Source organism: Scyliorhinus torazame, chromosome 17 (genome assembly GCF_047496885.1).
Source record: "Scyliorhinus torazame isolate Kashiwa2021f chromosome 17, sScyTor2.1, whole genome shotgun sequence".
Lineage (NCBI taxonomy): Eukaryota > Metazoa > Chordata > Chondrichthyes > Carcharhiniformes > Scyliorhinidae > Scyliorhinus > Scyliorhinus torazame.
In genome coordinates, this window is record NC_092723.1 from 60,155,671 (window position 1) to 60,175,481 (window position 19,811).

Consider the following 19,811-nt stretch of genomic DNA (forward strand, 5'->3'; position numbering starts at 1 on the left):
TTTTTCTTTTGATTTTATTAATCGCGGAAGGACAGAGTCACGGGACTGCGAATTAGTACATCTTAATCTACAATGGTCTCATTAACGCAAAGTCTCTTTTAAGCACACAAGGTGACTGTGAACAAATACACTCTCTACTCTGAACTCCAAATGAATGTTTGTGGATGTCTCTTCAGAAACCCCCAAAATGATTGACACACGGGAATTTCCAAAATCATCTCTCAAAAACACACTTTAAAATCTTCTCTCATTACTACGCTTTCCCTTAGCGGGTTGTATTCCGAAAACCAGGTTACCAAATTGTTTACGTATACCAAATGTCACTTATAAACAAAGCTTCAGATACACTTTTACCAGCAAATTCAGTCCAGGATTTTACATCAACCCCATTAGGATTTCTTTGTCAGGACTGCTGCGCAAAATGCTCACAATTGCCCTAACTCTTGATTCCAGGCTGTTAAAATGGCATCAGATGGTAAATGCTTTACCTTTGACAGCTGCTGTCACACTTTAAATCTGGTTACTGCAATTGTCCCTCTAACTCAGCACACTTTATCCATCACATCACTCTTTCTGCTGTCGCTCCCCAGTGGTAGTACTGTAGGTTTGGGAGGGCTAGCCCCCCCCACTGCACTTTGTTTTCTGTCGGACCTTCTTTGGGATACTAGCATTCTCTTCCCCCCCCCATACAAACGGCATGATTAATTTGTCCAACAAATTGAAAAAGGCCTTGGGGATATGGATCGGGATGGATCTAAGTAGGAAGAGGTACCTGGGCAGCACGTTCATTTTGATCGTCTGCATTCTCCCCGCGAGGGAGAGTGGGAGTGTGTTCCATCTCTGCAGGTCCTTCTTTACTTCCTCTAATAATAATCGTTATTATTGTCACAAGTAGGCTTACATTAACACCGCAATGAAGTTACTGTGAAAATCCCCTAGTCGCCACACTCCGGCGCCTGTTCGGGTACACTGAGGGAGAATTCACAATGTCCAATTTACCTAACAGCACGTCTTTCAGGACTTGTGGGAGGAAATCGGAGCACCCGGAGGAAACCCACACAGACACAGGGAGAACATGCAGACTTCGCACAGACAGTGACCCAAGTGGGAATCGAACCCAGGACCCTGGCGCTGTGAAGCAACAGTATGAACCACTGTGCTACCGGGCCGCCTGACTGTCAAACTGGTCAGGTTGCATTTCTGAACCCCCGTCTAGTGATGAGTGATTTAGATCCCCAGGTAGCGGAATTTGTGTCGGGCTTGTTTAAACAGCAGTCCCATCATTGCTGTCCACCCCCTTGTGGGTTAACCGGAAAGATCTCGCTTTTGCTCATGTTGAGTTTGTAGCCCGAGAAGGCACCAAACTCTTTCAGGAATGTGATGATTCCCTCTATGCTGCTTTGTGGGTCCGAGATGTAGAGGAGCATGTCATCCACATAGAGCATGACTCTGTGCTCTCTCCCTCCTCTTTCGATCCCCTCCAGTTCTTTGCTGTTCTGAGTATGGTCGCTAGTGGTTCGATCGCGAGAACGAACAGCAACGGGGACAATGGGCATCCCTGCCTGGTGCCCTGTGCATCTGGCAGTACTGGGAGCTGGTGTTGTTTGTCCGTACGCTCGCCATGGGAGCGTTGTACAGGAGCTTCACCCAGGAGGTGAACCCTATTTCAAGCCCGAACCGCTCCAGTACTTTATATGAGGTATTATCATAGATTATCATAGAATTTACAGTGCAGGAGGAGGCCATTCTGCCCATCGAGTCTGCACCGGCTCCTGGAAAGAGCACCCTACCCAAGATCAACACCTCCACCCTATCCCCATAACCCAGTAACCCCACCCAACACTAAGGGCAATTTTGCATGGCCAATCCACCTAACCTGCACATCTTTGGACTGTGGGAGGAAACCCACGCACACACGTGGAGGAAGTGCAGACTCCGCACAGACAGTGACCCAAGCCAGAATCGAACCTGGGACCCTGGAGCTGTGAAACAATTGTGCCATCCACAATGCTGCCGTACTTCCACTTGACTCTGTCTAAGGCCTTTTCTGCGTCAAGGGAGACGATCACCTCAGGTGTTTTCTCCCTGGATGGGGTCATGATCACGTTCAGCAGGTGCCTTATGTTCTTTACCTTTGACAAAGCCCGTTTGATCCTCTGCGACCACCTCTGGTACGCAGTTCCCCAGCCTTTTGGCTAGGACCTTGGCCAGGATTTTGGCTTTTATGTTTAGTAGTGAGATGGGTCTGTACGACCCACACTCCGTTGGGTCTTTGTCTTTCTTAGGTATTTGCGAGACTGAGGAATGTGCTGCTGTAGGTGGCAGTGTCCCCCTTGCCAGCGAGTCTATGAACATCTTCCTCAGGTGCAGGGCCAGTGCTGTCGCAAATGTTTTGTAGAAGTCCGCCGGGAACCTGCCTGGTCCCGGCGCCTTCCCCGCCTGCATGGAGCTAATAATCTCCATGATCTCTCCCAGTTCCAGCGGTGTTTCCATGCCCTGTTTTCTGCCCCCCCCCCCCCCCCCCCGCCCCCCCCCCATGTCCAGTTCATCGAGGAACTGTTTCATCCCCGAGCCTCCTGGTGGGAGCTCTGAGGTGTACAGCCACAGCCCCTGGTAAAAGGCCTCTAAGGTTTTGTTAACCTTGTCTGCGTCTGTTTCTAATGTGCCTCTGCCGTATCTAATTTGCGCGATCTCTCTAGTGGCCACCTGCTTTCTCAGCTGGTGTGCCAGCAGGCGGGTGGCTTTGTCTCCGTATTCGTATAGGGTCCCCCGTGCCTGGCGGAGTTGTTGTACCGCTTTCCTCGTGGACGGCAGTTCAAAGTCCATTTGTAGCTTTTTCCTCTCCACCAGGAGCTCTACGCTCGGGGCCTCAGAGTATTTACGGTCTATCTCCAGTATGGAGTCGACCAACTGCTGCCAAGCCGCTCTCTCCTCCCTGCCTCTTCGCACTTTATAGGTGATAATTTCCCCTATAATCACGCCTTTAGTGCCTCCCAGAACGTGGAGGGTGAGACCTCCCCGTTTTGATTGTTTTTTGTATATTCAGCTATGGTCTGTGAAACTCTCGCGCTGAAGACCTTGTCGGCCAGTAGTGCAGTGTCCAACCTCCATGTGGGGCATTGGGCACTGCCCGACTCCAATCTCACATCCATGTAATGTGAAGCATGGTCGGAGATTACACTTGCAGAGAATTCCGCTTTGACCGGCCCTGGAAGCACCTATTTTCCCACCACAAGGAAGTCAATCCTAGAGTATACTTTGTGCACTGGGGAGAAAAAAAGAAGAGAACTCTTTCTCCCCTGGGAAGGTCCAGCACCCCCATCTGCTCCATAAAAAGGGCTCCGCTGACCTTGACGTATCGTCCTCCTGGGTCCATAAACATCGTCGCCTTAAACATCGTCCTTTTATTGATCAGTATTGCCACGCCTCTGGTCCACGTCCCGTAACAGGAATGGTATGTCTGTCCCACCCAGTCCTTCCTTTCCCGCAGTTGGTCCTGTTTTGTCAGGTGCGTCTCTTGGAGGAAGACTATGTTGGCTTTCATGTTTCTTAGGTGGGTGAAGACTCTGGATCTTTTCACTGGGTCGTTAAGTCCCCTGACGTTCCAGGTGACGATTCTGGTGGGGGTTTTTTGTCCCCCCTGCCCCTGCGGGAGCAACCATACTTACCTGGTGGACGCGCCTGTGCACTCGGGGTTTCCCTGTGTTAGGGGGGCGTCCAACATGGCCACTGCCACAGCTCTCCCCATGTGGTCGGGTACCTGTGTTCCGGGGTTTCCCTTTGTCCAGGGGGCACCCAACATGGTCGGCAACTGTGCATCCACCACATGGGTAAGCCCCTGCACTCCGGGATCACCCTTCACCCAGAGACCGTACTAGGTGGTTGCTTGCAGTGCTTCCTTGCTCCGGGCACCTGGCTGTGGCCCTTTGTAGCCATATTGCTGCTTTTGTTCTGGTCCTGTTTTTTTTCCTTTCCCCATGACCCGCTCCCCCACAAGTTGCCCCCCTTATCACTCCTTTCCTTGCTCCCCGCCCCCTCTTTACCCCAGCTATCTTCCCTCTTTGCTCCCCCAACCCCGCTGTTTATTCTCCTCTGCCTGGTGTGGTCTCCCCTGCTGGGGGTGTGGGGCGGCCTTTATCTGCTACATGCTCCCGGCATTGCTTTCCTGCCAGTGTGGTGACCCACCTCCCGGATGTTACTATCTTGTTTTTCCCTCGCCCGCTCCCTGTAGTTCCTGCCCGTTCTTTCCCCGTCTTACCCTGCACTCCTCTCGCTTGCCACTCCGTCTTCCCTTTTCCGCTGCTCTCGGTCTTTCGAATTAGTCCACGTTCTCTTGCCTGAAGTGGTCTCTCAGGTAGTGGCAAGCTGCTTGTTGCTCCGGATGTGTCGACTCGTTGTCGTGCTGCTGTTCCTTGCCAGGAGCCCCTCATCGCTGCCCCTGCTGTCGCTAATCCAAACTGCACTCCATGCTGAACTTGTCTGCCTCAGCAGGAGCTGCGAAAAAGTGTTCCTTGCCTTGGTTTGTGCCCCAGAGGTTTGCTGGGTACAGCATACCAAAGCACACGCCGTTCTTGTAGTGCTGTCTTCGCCCTGTTAAATTCCGCGTGGTGCTTGGCCAGGTCAGCCCCAATGTCCTGGCATATTCTTATTTTGTGTCCCTCCCAGCTGCAGTTCTTGGTCTGCCTGGCCCAGCGCAGGATTCTTTCTCGCTCCTGACACTGGTGTAAGTTTGGCTATTACTGCCCTCGGTTGTTTCCCGGCTTTGGGTTTCGAACGCGCGACCGGTATGCCCTATCTATTTTTGGTGGGTTGGGGAAAGTCACCATTCCCACCAGGTTGCCCAGCATCTGGATCACGTAGTTCGTGGGAAAAAGCAGGAATAAGAGCCCTTAAGATTCTCACACTATTGAACCCACATTATACAGAGCAAAAAATGTAATAAATTGTATAGTATCATGTCCTAAAACACAAAGTGATGAAAAGTCTTATCCTGGAAAAGGTCAAAGTAAAACCAAAGTAAACTTTAGACAAATGATTTACAGACGCAGAAAAAAACTATTCTGTTAATAGTGCAGTAATATGAAAGGGATAATACAACATTTTTGTAATTTCTCTAAGAGGTATACTTCACTTGGCATATTGTCTTCTATACAGTAGTGACTGTAAGAGCATTATTTTAACTAGAAGTTAAATGAACAAGATCTTCAATTTCAACTTTCTTAGTATAAAACCAATAGGTTGAGATTTGGATATAATTGACATCGTGGTTATCATAATGGTGAACAACATCCAAACCAGAACCAATATTATGGCATCATAGGGCTTAGTATTTCAGGGATATGGGTTGACCTGATTCCTCTCCATGCCCTCCAACAGCCTTCACTGCACAACTCAATTCCAATTTTTATACTCAATGGCCCGGCCAATGAAGGCAAACATGCCATATGCCTTCTTGACTACCTTCTCCACCTGTGTTGCCCCTTTCAGTGACCTCTACACCAAGATCTCTCTGACTGTTCTTGAGGGTTCTACCATTCACTGTATATTCCCTACCTGTATTAGACCTTCCAAAATGCATTACCTCATATTTGTCCGGATTAAACTCCACTGCCATCTCGCCGCCCAAGTCTCCAAACGATCTAAATCCTGCTGTAACCTCTGACAGTCCTCATCGCTATCCGCAATTCCACCAACCTTTGTGTCGTCTGCAAACTTACTAATTAGACCAGTTACATCTTCCTCCAAATCATTTATATATATTACGAACAGCAAAGGTTACAGCACTGATCCCTGCGGAACACCACTAGTCACAACCCGCCCAATTAGTAAAGCACCCTTCCATTGTTACTCGCTGCCTTCTATGACCTAGCCAGTTCTGTATCCATCTTGCCAGCTCACCTCTGATCCCGTGTGACTTCACCTTTTGTACCAGTCTGCCATGAGGGACCTTGTCAAAGGCCTTACTGAAGTCCATATAGACAACATCCACCGCCCTACCTGCATCAATCATCTTTGTGACCTCTTGAAAATCTCTATCAAGTTAGTGAAACACGACCTCCCCTTCACAAAACCGTGCTGCCTCTCGCGAATACGACCACTTGCTTCCAAATGGGAGTAGATCCTGTCTCGAAGAATTCTCTCCAGTAATTTCCCTACAACTGACGTAAGGCTCACCGGCCTGTAGTTCCCTGGATTATCCTTGCTACCCATCTTAAACAAAGGAACAACATTGGCTATTCTCCAGTCCTCCGAGACATCACCTGAAGACAGTGAGGATCCAAAGATTTCTGTCAAGGCCTCAGCAATTTCCTCTCTTGCCTTCTTCAGTATTCTGGGGTAGATCCCATCAGGCCCTGGGGACTTATCCATCTTAATATTTTTCAAGACACCCAACACCTCGTCTTTTTGGATCTCAATGTGACCCAGGCTATCCACACACCCTTCTCCAGATTCAACATCCACCAATTCTTTCTCTTTGGTGAATACTGATGCAAAGTATTCATTTAGTACCTCGCCCATTTCCTCTGGCTCCACACATAGATTCCCTACCGTCCTTCAGTGGGCCAACCCTTTCCCTGGCTACCCTCTTGCTTTTCATGTACGTGTAAAAAGCCTTGGGACTTTCCTTAACCCTATTTGTCAACAACTTTTTGTGATCCCTTTTAGCCCTCCTGACTCCTTGCTTAAGTTCCTTCCTACTTTCCTTATATTCCACACAGGCTTTGTCTGTTCCCAGCCTTCTAGCCCGGACAAATGCCTCCTTTTTCATTTTGACGAGGCCTACAATATCTCTCGTTATCCAAGGATCGTGAAATTTGCCATATTTATCCTTCTTCCTCACATGCCGGTCCTGAATTCTTTTCAACTGACATTTGAAAGTCTCGCACATGTCAGATGTTGATTTACCCTCAAACATCCGCCCCAAATCTATGTTCTTCAGTTCCCGCCTAATATTGTTATAATTAGCCTTCCCCCAATTTAGCACATTCACCCTAGGACCACTCTTATCCTGGTCCACCAGCACTTTAAAACTTACTGAATTGTGGTCACTGTTCCCAAAATGCTCCCCTACTGAAATGTCTACCACCTGGCCAGGCTCATTCCCCAATACCAGGTCCAGTACAGCCCCTTCCCTAGTTGGACTATCTACATATTGTTTTAAGAAGCCCTTCTGGATGCTCCTTACAAACTCTGCCCCATCCAAGCCCCTAGCACTAAGTGAGTCCCAGTCAATATTGGGGAAGTTAAAGTCTCCGATCGCAACAACCCTGTTGCTTTTACTCCTTTCCAAAATCCGGCTATCTATCTGTTCCTCTATCTCCCGCTGGCTGTTGGGAGGCCTGTAGTAAACCCCAACATTGTGACTGCACCCTTCTTATTCCTGATCTCTACCCACATTGCCTCGCTGCCCTCTGAGGTGTCCTCCAGTAGTACAGCTGTGATATTCTCCCTAACCAGTAGCGCAACTCCTCCACCCCTTTTACATCCCCCTCTATCCCACCCGAAACATCTAAATCCTGGAATGTTTAGCTGCCAATCCTGTCCTTCCCTCAACCAGGTCTCTGTAAAGGCAACAACATCGTTGTTCCAAGTACTAATCCAAGCTCTAAATGCATCTGCCTTACCTGTTATACTTCTTGCATTAAAACATATACACTTCAGGCCACCAGTCCCGCTGTTTTCAGCAACATCTCCCTGTCTGCTCTTCGTCAGAGCCATAGTGGCCCTATTTCCTAGTTCTCCCTCAATTTTTTCACCTTCTGACCTATTGCTCAGGTACTCACCCCCCTGCCATACTAGTTTAAACCCTCCCGTGTGACACTAGCAAACCTCGCGGCCAGGAAATTTATGCCTCTCCAGTTTAGATGCTACCCATCCTTCTTATACAGGTCACACCTGCCCCGGAAGAGCTCTCAGTGGTCCAGATAACGGAAACCAAACCCTCCCTCCTACACCAGCTGTTTAGCCACGTATTTAGCTGCTCTATCTTCCTATCTCTAGCCTCACTGGCACGTTGCACAGGGAGTAATCCCGAGATGACAACCCTTGAGGTCCTGTCTTTTAACTTTCTGCCTAGCTCCCTGAACTCCTGCTGCAGGACCTCATCCCCCTTCCTGCCTATGTCATTAGTACCAATATGTCCCATGACCGCTGCCTGTTTGCCCTCCCCCTTCAGGATGCCCGCTACCTGTTCTGAGACATCCTGGACCCTGGCACCAGGGAGGCAACATACCATCCTGAGTCTCTATCACATCCACAGAAGCGCCTATCTGTGCCCCTGACTATAGAGTCCCCTATGACTATTGCTCTTCTGCACTTTGACCCTCCCTGCTGAACATCAGAGCCAGCCGTGGTGCCACTGCTCTGGCTGCTGCTGTTTTCCCCTGATAGGCTATTCCCCCCGACAGTGTCCAAAGGGGTATACCTGTTCGAGAGGGGGACAACCACAGGGGATTCCTGCAATGACTGCCTGCCCCTTCTGGTGGTCACCCATCTCTCTGCCTGCACTTTGGGTGTGAGCACATTTATATAACTGCTGTCTATGACGCTTTCCGCCACCTGCATGCTCCTAAGTGCATCCAACTGCTGTTCCAACCGAAACATGCGGTCTGTGAGGAGCCCCAGTTGGATGCACTTTCTGCAGATGAAGCCATCTGGGACGCTGGAAGCCTCCCGGACCTGCCACATCTCACAGTCAGAGCACTGCACCCCTCTAATTGACATTGCGTTAATTAATTAGTAAATTAAATTAAAAAATATATTTTTTTTTAAAGTTACTGTTAACTATATGTTTCCTAGCATTAGATTTCTATTATAAATGTAAATGCTAAATACAGTACTCTCCGGTCTCTGGCTTAGATACCCCTCTAAATTATGATTAAGTAATTAATTAATTATGTTTAATTAGTTTAACAATGTTTAATTTTTAAATTTCGTGCAGATTCCCGATCAATCAGGTCACAGCTTTTCTGTGATGCCACTTTTCAGTCGTCCCCCCCCCCCCCGCCCCCCCCTCCACACACCCCAGTCGGATCACTCAGAATAGCAGAATATCTATCACTTAACTGTTCCCAAGCTGCTCCCCGGCTCTCTCTCTCCCGCTCTTGAAAATGAATAACAATGCTAACCACTGCGCCACCGTGCTGCCCTAGATCCTAAATTCCTGAAGGCTGAAACGGGTGATATAATTTTCATTACCAAGTTTCCATCAATTTTGGTATCTGCTGAACTTAAAAAGTAAAGATTCAAAATAGCCCAAGCCAAATATCCCTTGCTAAAATGTTTTTTAAGAAGTGCTGAGGATTATAATTTTGCTGATGCTTTGGTGTTAATGTAAATCACGCTGATACACCTGATGGTGACTTTCATTGGAAGAGCATCCTTGTTGACAGGTCTTTGCAGAATTCCATCTACGTATTTAAGGCTGAAGTTTAACACATCAGGCATTTAATTTCAGGTGTCCAGATTTCTGCTTATAATTGATAATTAATGCAAGGGAAGCCAGCAAAACTTCTTCAGAAAAATAATGAAGCGGTCAGACTTGCCATATGGGGCTGATCACGAAATTGCGATCATAGAAACATAGAAAATTGGAGCAGAGGCAGACCATTTGGCCCCTTGAACCTGCTCTGCCATTCAACTAGATCATGGCTGATCATTGATTCAATGCCATTTTTCTGGACCATGCCCATATCCCTTGATAGCTTTAATATCTTGAAATCCATCAATTTCTATCTTGAGTACACTCAATGACTGTGTCTCCAAAGCGATCTGGGGTAGAAGATTCATCATCCTCGGATTGAAAAAATTCCTCTTCATCTCAGTCCGAAATGGCCGACCTCTTATTTTGAGACTGTGTCCTCTTCTATCACAGCCCAATGCCGTACTCATTTCAAGTAATCCAGCAGTTCTTAAATTAATGCAGTAAACACCACGTTTAAAATGGCATTAAGAACTGATGGATTACTTGAAATGAGTAAGGCATTGTATGTTTTTGTAGTGACTGTTTAACAAGATCAAAGGGTTAACTGAAGTTCAAAGCCTTTATGATCTAAAGCTCATGTCATTTCTTTTGTGGAGTCAGTTTTTAATATGATCACAATAGCAGTTGATTTCATCATTAACATGGACGTCTTATTCAATATGTATGTGGTTTCTAGTTTGGGATGCACAATCAATAAGAGCCATCATAACATGGCACAAGGTTACACTTAATTCTTGACACATTACTTACACTGTGGCATCTCTTCTGCTGAATGACACAGCAACGAGGAAACAATATAGCTCGCCATATCACAATGGCATTATGCAATTGAAAATGATTATGCTCTTGCAGCACTAACAAATAGTTTGGCCTCTGAGTATATCCACATTTAATTCAATATAATTAAGGTTGATGCTCAACTTCTAGTTGGGAGTAAATCAGCAGAAGAGTTCATGGAGTTTGGGTCTGCTACATATGCTCAATATCACTGGTCAAGGAGAACAACTAAATTCCAAATGTTTCAAGCATTAGTCTGTTATGCAACACATGTTCCTGGCCCATATAGAAAGTTGCATTCTCCTAAATTATTTATCATTGTTTCAATGTTTGCTACATGAACTATCAACAGTTTGCTGAAAGAAATTACTAAATAAAAAATCCAGAAAGAAAAACACCAAAAACAATTAATCCTGGCACAAACAGCATTTGTGTAAAGAAGGAAAAAACTCTATAAAAAGTCAAAAGTAAACAGAATTTAATATCAATGAGAATTACCTCAAGGACAACTAACTTCCAGATGCCACCGTCTCTAACTGGGTACCTGGACTCAAACCTCTGGCTCCCTAATAATAGCTCTGCCATATCACTATCAGTTGCTTCTTTGCCACTTTGTTCTCACAGATTTTTAAAATCTGTATACAGCATGTTCAAATGTGCACAACCATTTGTTTTCCCTCCCCGTCCCAGCTCAAATACTGACACATCAGTGGGCAATAGCGTGCCGGCTCGGTTGGCAGTGCACAGTGGTGAGGGCACATCACGCCCGCTTGAGCAGATGGTGGCAGTTAAGTGTGCCTAAGGCACCGGCAGCCACACTACTGCTGGAGACCAGGACCATGCTGAGTCCAAGGCAGATGATGAGCCCCTGGGGCGATCAATCAGATGGAAAATGCTGGATGCCCAGTATGATGCATGGGAAGATCCAGCGGAGGGTGTGTGTGCCACGGTTCCCATCATGGAGGAGTCCATACAGAGCATGAGCCCTGCGATGACCCTGGGGTAAGAATGCATAGCCTAATCCGCTGGGACAGAATGAGGGGTCACGTTCAGACCTGCAAGCCTTCACACAACAATCGGTGTGGGAGAAGGATGCGACATCCAATCTCTCAGATAGGTTCCCATCCATCAATGGTGAGCAGGGAGGGCCAGACACACCACAAGATGGCAGACGAGCTGCCTGTCAATTTTGGGGGATCCTCTTACAGTGCCCCGGGCGAGGGCAGTAGAGGTGATTTTCCTGCAGGTGGTACATCTCCGGGTGAAAGATCAGATGAAGTTGAGGAAGGAGTGGGTCGGTCAAGTGTTCCACTCAGGGTTTGACTCAAAGTCGGGGGGGGGGGGGGGGGTTCGCCAGACTGTTGAACATGAAAAAATGGATAACCAGGGCTAGGGAATTGCGGGACCCAGGAGGGAGGGTTGTGATAGTGAGTGAGGTCTAGTGGAGTCTCCGGTGGTGTTGGTGTATGCATATGCAGCTAATTCAGACGATTCATGAAGAGGTCATTAGGGTGCAACCCCATATTTGGACTCTCACCAGCTGATTTTGGTGGTGTGTGTGTGTGTGTGGGGGGGGGATTTTGGTTGTGCATTGGAGTCGAAGGGGATAGGTCAAGCTCTAGGTCGATGGCCGGATCGAGAATGACGCGAGAGGTGGGAGGGTTTTTGGAGAGGGTGGGATGACGGATCCATGGAGGTTTGGGCACCCAGGAGAGAGGGAGCATTCCTTCTTCTTCAATGTGCATAGGGTATATTCCCAGATTCATAGAATTTTCAGTGCAGAAGGAGGCCATTCGGCCCATCAAGTCTGCACAAGGTTCTTTGAAAGAGCACCCTACCCAAGCCCACACCTGCACCCTATCCCCATAACCCAGTAACCCCACCCAACACTAAGGGCAATTTTGGACACTAAGGGCAATTTAGCATGGCCAATCCACCTAATCTGCACATCTTTGGGCTGTGGGAGGAAACCGGAGCACCCGGAGGAAACCCACATAGATACAGGGTGAACATGCAGACTCCGCACAGACAGTAACCCAAGCGGGGAATCGAACCTGGGACCCTGGAGCTGGGAAGCAATTGTGCTACCCACTATGCTACCGTGCTGCCCCACAATGGATTGACCTGTTTGTGGTGACCTGGGTGGTGCTGATGGAATGGGGGTGGAAGGTGCAGAATATGTGGGAATAGTGATTTTGGGTCACGCACCGCCCTATCTAGTTGTGAGACCTCAGTTCGATCAGGCGCAGAGGCCGGGGTGGAGGTTGGATTCGGGACTTTTGGCCAATGAGGAATTTTGTGGGGAAGTGGCAGTGGAAAATTAAGAATTATGTTGAGCTTAATCAGAATGGGGTGGTATCATTTTGGGAGGCCACGTTTTGGGAGGCCTTGAAAGTGGTGGTCCGGGGGAAATTATTTCAAGGCCCATCAGGATAGGATGGGGAGGGAGAAGTATCGGCGACTGTTGGACAAGTTAATTGAGGTGGATAGGAGGTACTCTGTGGCCCCCATAAAGGAGTTGTTGGCAGCTAGAAAGAGGTTGCAAGGGCAGTTTGACTGGTTGATGACGGGAAGGGTGATGGGTCAACTGCGGCTGGTGCAATACGAGTATGGGGAGAAGGCGAGTTGCATGCTGGCCCACCAGCTGCGGCGACGGGCAACGTTGTGGGAAATTCTTCAGGTGAAGGCATAGGGGGAGGGACGTGGTGTTGGATCCAGATAGGATAAATGAGGTGTTTAAGGTTTTTTATGAGGGCTGACACAGGTTTGTGAACGAATGAGACAAACCCGTAGTATTTTGGGTTGCACAGGGGAATGAGACAGGGGTGTTTATTGTACACGCTGTTTTTCGCGTTGGCGATTGAGCCCTTGGCGATGGCACTTCAGGTCTCAGCTGAATGGCAGGTGACTGAGAGGGCGTGCAGCGAGCACTGGGATTCGTTGTATGCCAATGATCTGTTGTTGTTCATGACAGACCTGCTAGAAAGCATGGGCAGAATCATGGGCTTACTGGAGAGCTCTGGGGCCTTTTCGGGCTATAAATTGAATGTTGGAAAAGCGAGATGTTCCCAGTGAATGCGGGGGGGGGGGGGGAAAGAGAACTTTGGGGCTCTGCCATTTAAAGCGAGTGAGCGGTGCCGATACCTCGGAATCCAGGCAATGCATGAGTGGACCACGATGCATCGGTGGAACTTGACGGGGTTGATAAAGCAGGTTAAGGTGACCTTAAAAGGTGGGATATGCTGCATCTGACATTGGCGAGGAGGGTTGCAAATCTCAGAGATATCACAAGACTAAAATGTCCTGAAAACCCCAAACACGATGCACAAACCTCAAAAGAAAGCAGCAAAATTGTTCACAATATTCTCGTTTAAGCCCACACCAAACTCTCAATAACTCCCAACAACTCAGCCTGCCTTTGCTCCTGCCCCCTTTTATCCCACCCTTGAATGACAAAATATCAAAAAAAGGTTTGGCCGCCTGCTCGTGTGCTGATCTAAAATAATTGCATGGGCAACATTAAATCCAGTTCAATTGGAGTTTTAATCCTCTAAATGAGCTTCCCAATGATCGATTGGTAGGCATCTGATTTGTCCTTGCGCCTGCCAACCAAAATATCGTACGAGTGCGCAATAACATCAGAATGCATGTATGACATTTTCTTGCACGAGTTCATGCGCTCCTGGGTCAGACAGGTGCCTGCCTGAGCAGCATCTGTTGGTCGGTGTCTATGACCTTCTGAAGTTTACCAAAATCATTAGACTTTATAGTATTTCACTGTTTATATCGATGTTTTTTTACCATGATAAAAACATCATTCAACCTGAAATATGATTGAGAGTAAGGTACATTTTAATAGCCCATTTTCTCATTTTCGGATAGTTGTACAGACAAGATATCAGAGTCAATGCAAATCAAACAGTTAAAGCTGGAAATGCATCGTAATTTTCAGTGGCACATGGGGAGAAATGTTACATCTTGTATTCCCTGAAAAGGGCACAGATTATATAAAAGTTATGCAAAGGAAGCTCAAACTTTAAACTGGTAATTCACAACAGTCTGTACTTGTAAGTTTAAACTGTTGTAATTGTGTCCTCAAAATGGAGTTGGTAGTGGAATTAAATGTTGGAAAGGGAAGACCTAAAGCCAATTGAACAGCAAAAGCATATACAAATAAAACATTTTTCAGCAAGGATTAGAATACAAGCCATCATAACTGCAAGTCTACAGTTGACTCATTAGGGAGAACATTAAAATATCCTGCCTTATCTGGGCCTGTAGATGAATACTACTTTAGCAGAGTTTGGAACAGTCTTCAGCAAACAGCAACTGATACAGAGTCAATTGTTAATTTTACACCTTAGATTTATTCTAACCAAAGATGTAAAGGGATATGGGAAAGGTGGAAAGGGTTAGGTCTTAGATCAACCATCATTTCACGGAATGGTGAAACAGGGACTAAATGGTCTATACCTCTTCTATGCTCTAAAAGGTCTGAGAAGTAAGGAAGTAAATAAGCAAGCTTGACATGTCTAAGTGCTGGTGGATGGTCTGGAGATCATCAACACCACAGGGACTGTATGAGGTAACTGATATCAGCAGGATTCAGCTTTAACATCCGTCATATTGATCAGAGGAACTAAGAAAGTTGCTTTGAAAATGATGGCTCTGTTTAATGGGTTTGCATTATTTACAGACCTTAGTTTAATTCTGTTCTTTTAATTGTGTTTGTGGTTGTATAGAATTGCATTGCTTTGCATATGTAGAAGAGTCTGTCTATAAAACTGAAAAATGGTAGAGAAAGAGAGGGCGGAAGCTCAAATGATTTAAGAATGTATGGTTACACCAGGAAACTATAAGCAGATGTATGTGCGTCACTTAGATTTTTCAAGTTTCCTTGAGATCAAGAAGAATTCAGATCTAAGACAGCTAGTTCAGCTTCAGGCAGCTACCAGCCTGAAAGATGAATTTACTCAGGAGTAGAGATGGCAAGAATAATGAATAGCAGCTTGACAAATGGAAGTTCATCACTTCAACATTTCAGAAGGCAAATGCCATCCACTCAGTGAAACGTGACTCGGCCAGTTCATTCACCTCAGCTCATAGTGATGAGATCATATAAATTCTGGAAAAGTTGCCAATAGTAAGCATGTAGACTTGAATCCATTGAACAGCTTGGCTATGTAATGCCCTTAACTTGCGAGTTAGGTAAGGAGTCTAATCCTAATTCAACTCACCAACTTACATCATGCTGATCTCAACAGATAATCAGCAAGCAGTTAATGCTGAATTACCAAGGCTTACTGATCTGTTCACTAACGCTTGTTATTTATTTAGTCAATTAACCTTTCCTTCTAATTATCTGGATACTCAATGTTTAAGTGCTGCTAACTATGATTGATTAATATGTTTCATAAACAGCTGTTAGTTACTGACTTGGATGTCTGACTTCTCTGATAATTGACAGAAGAGACAAAATTGATTAACTTAACTGCGAGATTTATAATAAAAATGCGAATCTAATCTGAACCAATTGGTGCAAATCAGTTTGTTGAGCCAAAATTAAACATCATTAACTCCTAAGCATAAACTAGGTGGTAAATAACAGATGGTTATTTGCCAAGGAGTTAATGTAACAGGATAAATATTTGTTGAGTGTCTTTGATAAATATTCTTATTCAGATACTGATTTGAGTTCTTACAATGTTAGTCCAACTAAGGTGATCCCTATGTGCTACATCTAATACGGTTATTCGAATTTTAAAAAATGCTCGCAGATATTGCATAGCAACTACAGCATCATCTTACCTTCAGTTGGGACAATCGTGGTGGTTTCTGAGGTGGCTCTTCATAGAGCCGATCTCCAAGAGATGCTAAGATTCGCTTCCGATGACCGAGTAAGGCTATTTTCAGTACCTAAAATAACATAAAAGTGGATCAGGAAAAATAAAAGAATCATATGGAAAATTGTTTATTCCCCCTCAAAAACCAACAACTTGTATTTGTATCAATGCCCATTTAAAACAGAGATGAGTCAAAGTTTTTTCACTCAGAGGGGCGCGAGTCTTTGGAACTCTCTTCCTGAAAAGATTGTGGAGGCCGAGCCTTTGAATATTTTTATGGCAGATGTGGTTGGATTCCTGGTAAGCAAGGAGGTGGTAGGTTATTGGGAGTAGGCGGAGTGCAGATATGAGATTACTATCAGATCAGCCATAATCTTATTGAATGGCAGAGTATGGTTGTGGGGCTGAATGGCCTACCCCTGCTCTTTGTTTGAATGTTCGTAATTTTACAAAAGGGGAAATAAGAGTTCTTAATAATGGTGCGGATGTATGGTTAGAAGGTCATCTCAGGGTCAAATATGAAAACAAAGTTGCAAACTATCTGGTTCAGTCTCAAGACCATTGCCAGAGAGACAGGGATGAAGTTGGTGGCTAGGGAACAGAGTTTCCAGCGAAGGTTATAGACAATTGCTTCTATCTTCTCAAAGTTGAATTGGAGTAAACTTCTGTTTCTGTAGTACTAGATGCTGGCAAGCAGTCTGACAATTTAAAGAGAATAAAGATGGTGGAGAGGTAGTGTCAGAGTACACAAGAAAGATAATGTCACTGAGGGGCAATGAGATGCAGGAAAAGTCCTTGTTAGGCACCCCGAGGTAATGATGCTGGAGCAGGAAGAGAAGCCACTGCATTAGATTCTCTAGCTACAATTAGATGGTTAAGAAGGTAACCAAGTGAAGACAGTCCCACCTAACCGAACAATGGTGGAGGTTTCAAAGGAGGATGGGGCGGTTAACAGGGTTGTGAACAGGTTGAAAAGGACAAGTTGACATTGTTTATCTTTTGTCACAGTCATACAGGATGTCAATCACCCTCTGACAATCGACTGAATGTCCTTGATGCTTGAACGCACTTCTCAGATCAAGTCACTTGAGGTCAAGGTGAACAAAATTGAGACTGCCGATAAGCCAGTCCTTTCCACAATTCATAGCCATGGCTGATAGGTTCAACTGAGAAGAAACACTATTCAATAAGAATTACTCAAAACCCTTGAGCAACCAGCTTTTCCCATAATAGTGTGACCTTGCTGAATTGAGTTATATCAGATTTGCTTTCTTATGCAATGTGTAAGTAAATGTTCAGTCACATTTTATAATAAAGTTCAGTCAAGTTATTTATTAAAACAAAACTTGTCAAGCTCCCTCGCTTCTGGGATGCTTCTTTATTTTGTATCTTTGTTCGTGTGCAATCTACATGCTAAGATGATGTCACCAAGGGACAGCATGTAGATGAGAAAGGGTCAGCAAGGTAGCATCCTGGTGTCAGAATTTTTTTTTTTACCAGTGCGAATTAAGTGTTGGAGGATGTGGAAGAACAGCTTCTAGGTGAATTCATTCAAATATTCCCAGGTTTCTGTAAAAGGTCAACTGGGTTCTATTAATTTCTGCTTTACAGCAAAAAACAATTTAGCTCAGCTCAGTGCTCCTGAGATGGTAATGAAGCAATGCAGAAGATTGCAGAATGAATTGATGGATAATTGGGTAGGGTATTATGTTCCAAAGCATTTTGCCAGCATAATGCCCCAGTTTTTAAACATGTTCTCTGTCCGCATTGAATCCTTCCGCCAGATAATTTTGTCTGGTGCCAGATTCTCCATTGAATACCCTGCAATTTAAATGGCAGCGTTTTGTACAGTCAGGCAATTTTTAAAAAAAAATCCGTGGAACACTCTCAAGGTATTTTTCTTTTATTTCTCATACAAGCTAACCTTGCAAACTAAGTAAAGCTGACAAATAACTTCAAAAAGCTAACATAGCCCCCAAAAGACTCACAACTCAAAAGCAGTCCTCATTATAAGCATGCTATGTGAAAACAAGCAGCACACGGTGGTGCAACATAAGCTACAGGAATCTACAATGCTTGTTCATCTGTATTGTAAAAAAAAAGCTCTACATGAAAATCGGAAGGCACAATAAAAATGCTGAGGGCACAAACTTGGAAGACATTTCTGGGGAGGGATCGAAGACAAATGTTCTTGGAATATTTAGAATTTTTACATTAACAGTGTGCATTTACCTGAACTTCTATTTTACAACTGATAGCTTTATTTCTTTTAAGATGAAAAATCCAAATGACATTAGGATTTTCAACAGACCAACCAGACCATCACACCCAAAAATTGCCTTAACAGGCACTTGCACCTTCAACTCTCCCATCCCACTTGACAGGGTCACCCCTCTTTTTGGTCCATCAAGACAATGTACCCCGACTTCCGGTTGCGGCGATGACCAGCTAAGCCGCATGTTTCGGCACCTCCCATTTCAACGGACTTTTGGGCTCTTCTCGGGAGCCCCAACGGAAATTTTTTGCGGCCAAACCCAGTGTGAGGTGACAAAGGAAGGAGTCTCCGCGGGTGTGGATGGAAAGGAGTGACAGTAGTGGCCAGATTGCGGAGGATCCTTTGGAGCAGCGGCAGAGAAGAGAAGGGAGAAGCAAGATGGCGGCCGAGGGAGCCCAGATGGTATGGGGCCCAGAACAGCAGGAGTTCCTCCGAAGGTGTGTGGAGGAGCTCAAGAAAGAGGTGCTGGTGCCGATGTTACTGGCAATCGAGGGACTAAAGGTAACACAAAAGGTCCAGGCGATGGAGCTCTGTGGAGTGAAGGCAAAGGCAGCCGAGAACGAAGACGAGATACAGGGCCTGGTGGTAAAAACGGAGACGGACGAGGCACTACACAAGAGGTGCATAGAAAGGCTGGAAGCCCTGGAGAACAGCTCGAGGAGGAAGAACCTACGGATTTTAGGTCTCCCCGAAGGAACAGAGGGAGCGGATGCTGGGGCGTATGTGAGTACGATGCTCCATACTCTAATGAGAGCTGAGGCCCCAACGGGCCCCCTGGAAGTGGAGGGAGCATACCGGGTCCTCGTGAGAAGACCAAAGGCAGGGGAAACACCAAGAGTAGTAGTGGTGAAGTTCCATCGCTACAAGGACAGGGAGATGGTCCTGAGCTGGGCTAAGAAGACACGGAGTAGCAAGTGGGAGAACGCGGTGATACGCGTGTATCAAGACTGGAGTGCGGAGGTGGTGAGAAGGAGGGCGAGTTTCAACCGGGTCAAGGCGGTGCTCCATAGGAAGAAAGTCAAATTTGGGATGCTGCAGCCAGCGAGATTGTGGGTCACACATCAGGGCAAACACCACTACTTCGAGACGGCGGAGGAGGCATGGACATTCATTCAGGAAGAGAAATTGACTAGATTGGAGAAATTGATGCCCGGAGAGGGGTAGCGAGGTGGTGGCACAGAAATGTAAAGTGGGGAGAGGGGAGGGCTAATGTTTAATAATGTTGGACGGGGAATTTTTCTCCCCCCGATGTGGGGGACATGAAGCAATGTGGGCGCCGGTGGAAAAGGGGACAGGGAAGGGGAATGAGGGAACTGCGCCATTAGGGGCGGGGCCGAGAGGAAGGCGCGGGTATTTTCCCGTGCTATGGAAACTATGGCGGGAAAAAGGGAGCAGGAAGGAAGGGAACCTCACATGCAGGGAGGTCAAAGGA

At 46.2% G+C, this 19,811-nt stretch overlaps 1 protein-coding gene across 6 annotated transcripts in view; it reads right to left on the bottom strand.

The window, feature by feature from the left end:
- Positions 1 to 19,811, bottom strand: part of LOC140393897 (ankyrin repeat and SAM domain-containing protein 1A-like) — a 642,533-nt gene that overhangs the window by 56,929 nt on the left and 565,793 nt on the right. For all 6 annotated transcript variants that reach the window (XM_072480500.1, XM_072480502.1, XM_072480497.1 and 3 more), the window contains one exon: positions 16,070 to 16,177. In XM_072480500.1, coding sequence (XP_072336601.1) covers positions 16,070 to 16,177 — 108 coding nt within the window. The remainder of the gene's footprint in view (positions 1 to 16,069; positions 16,178 to 19,811) is intronic.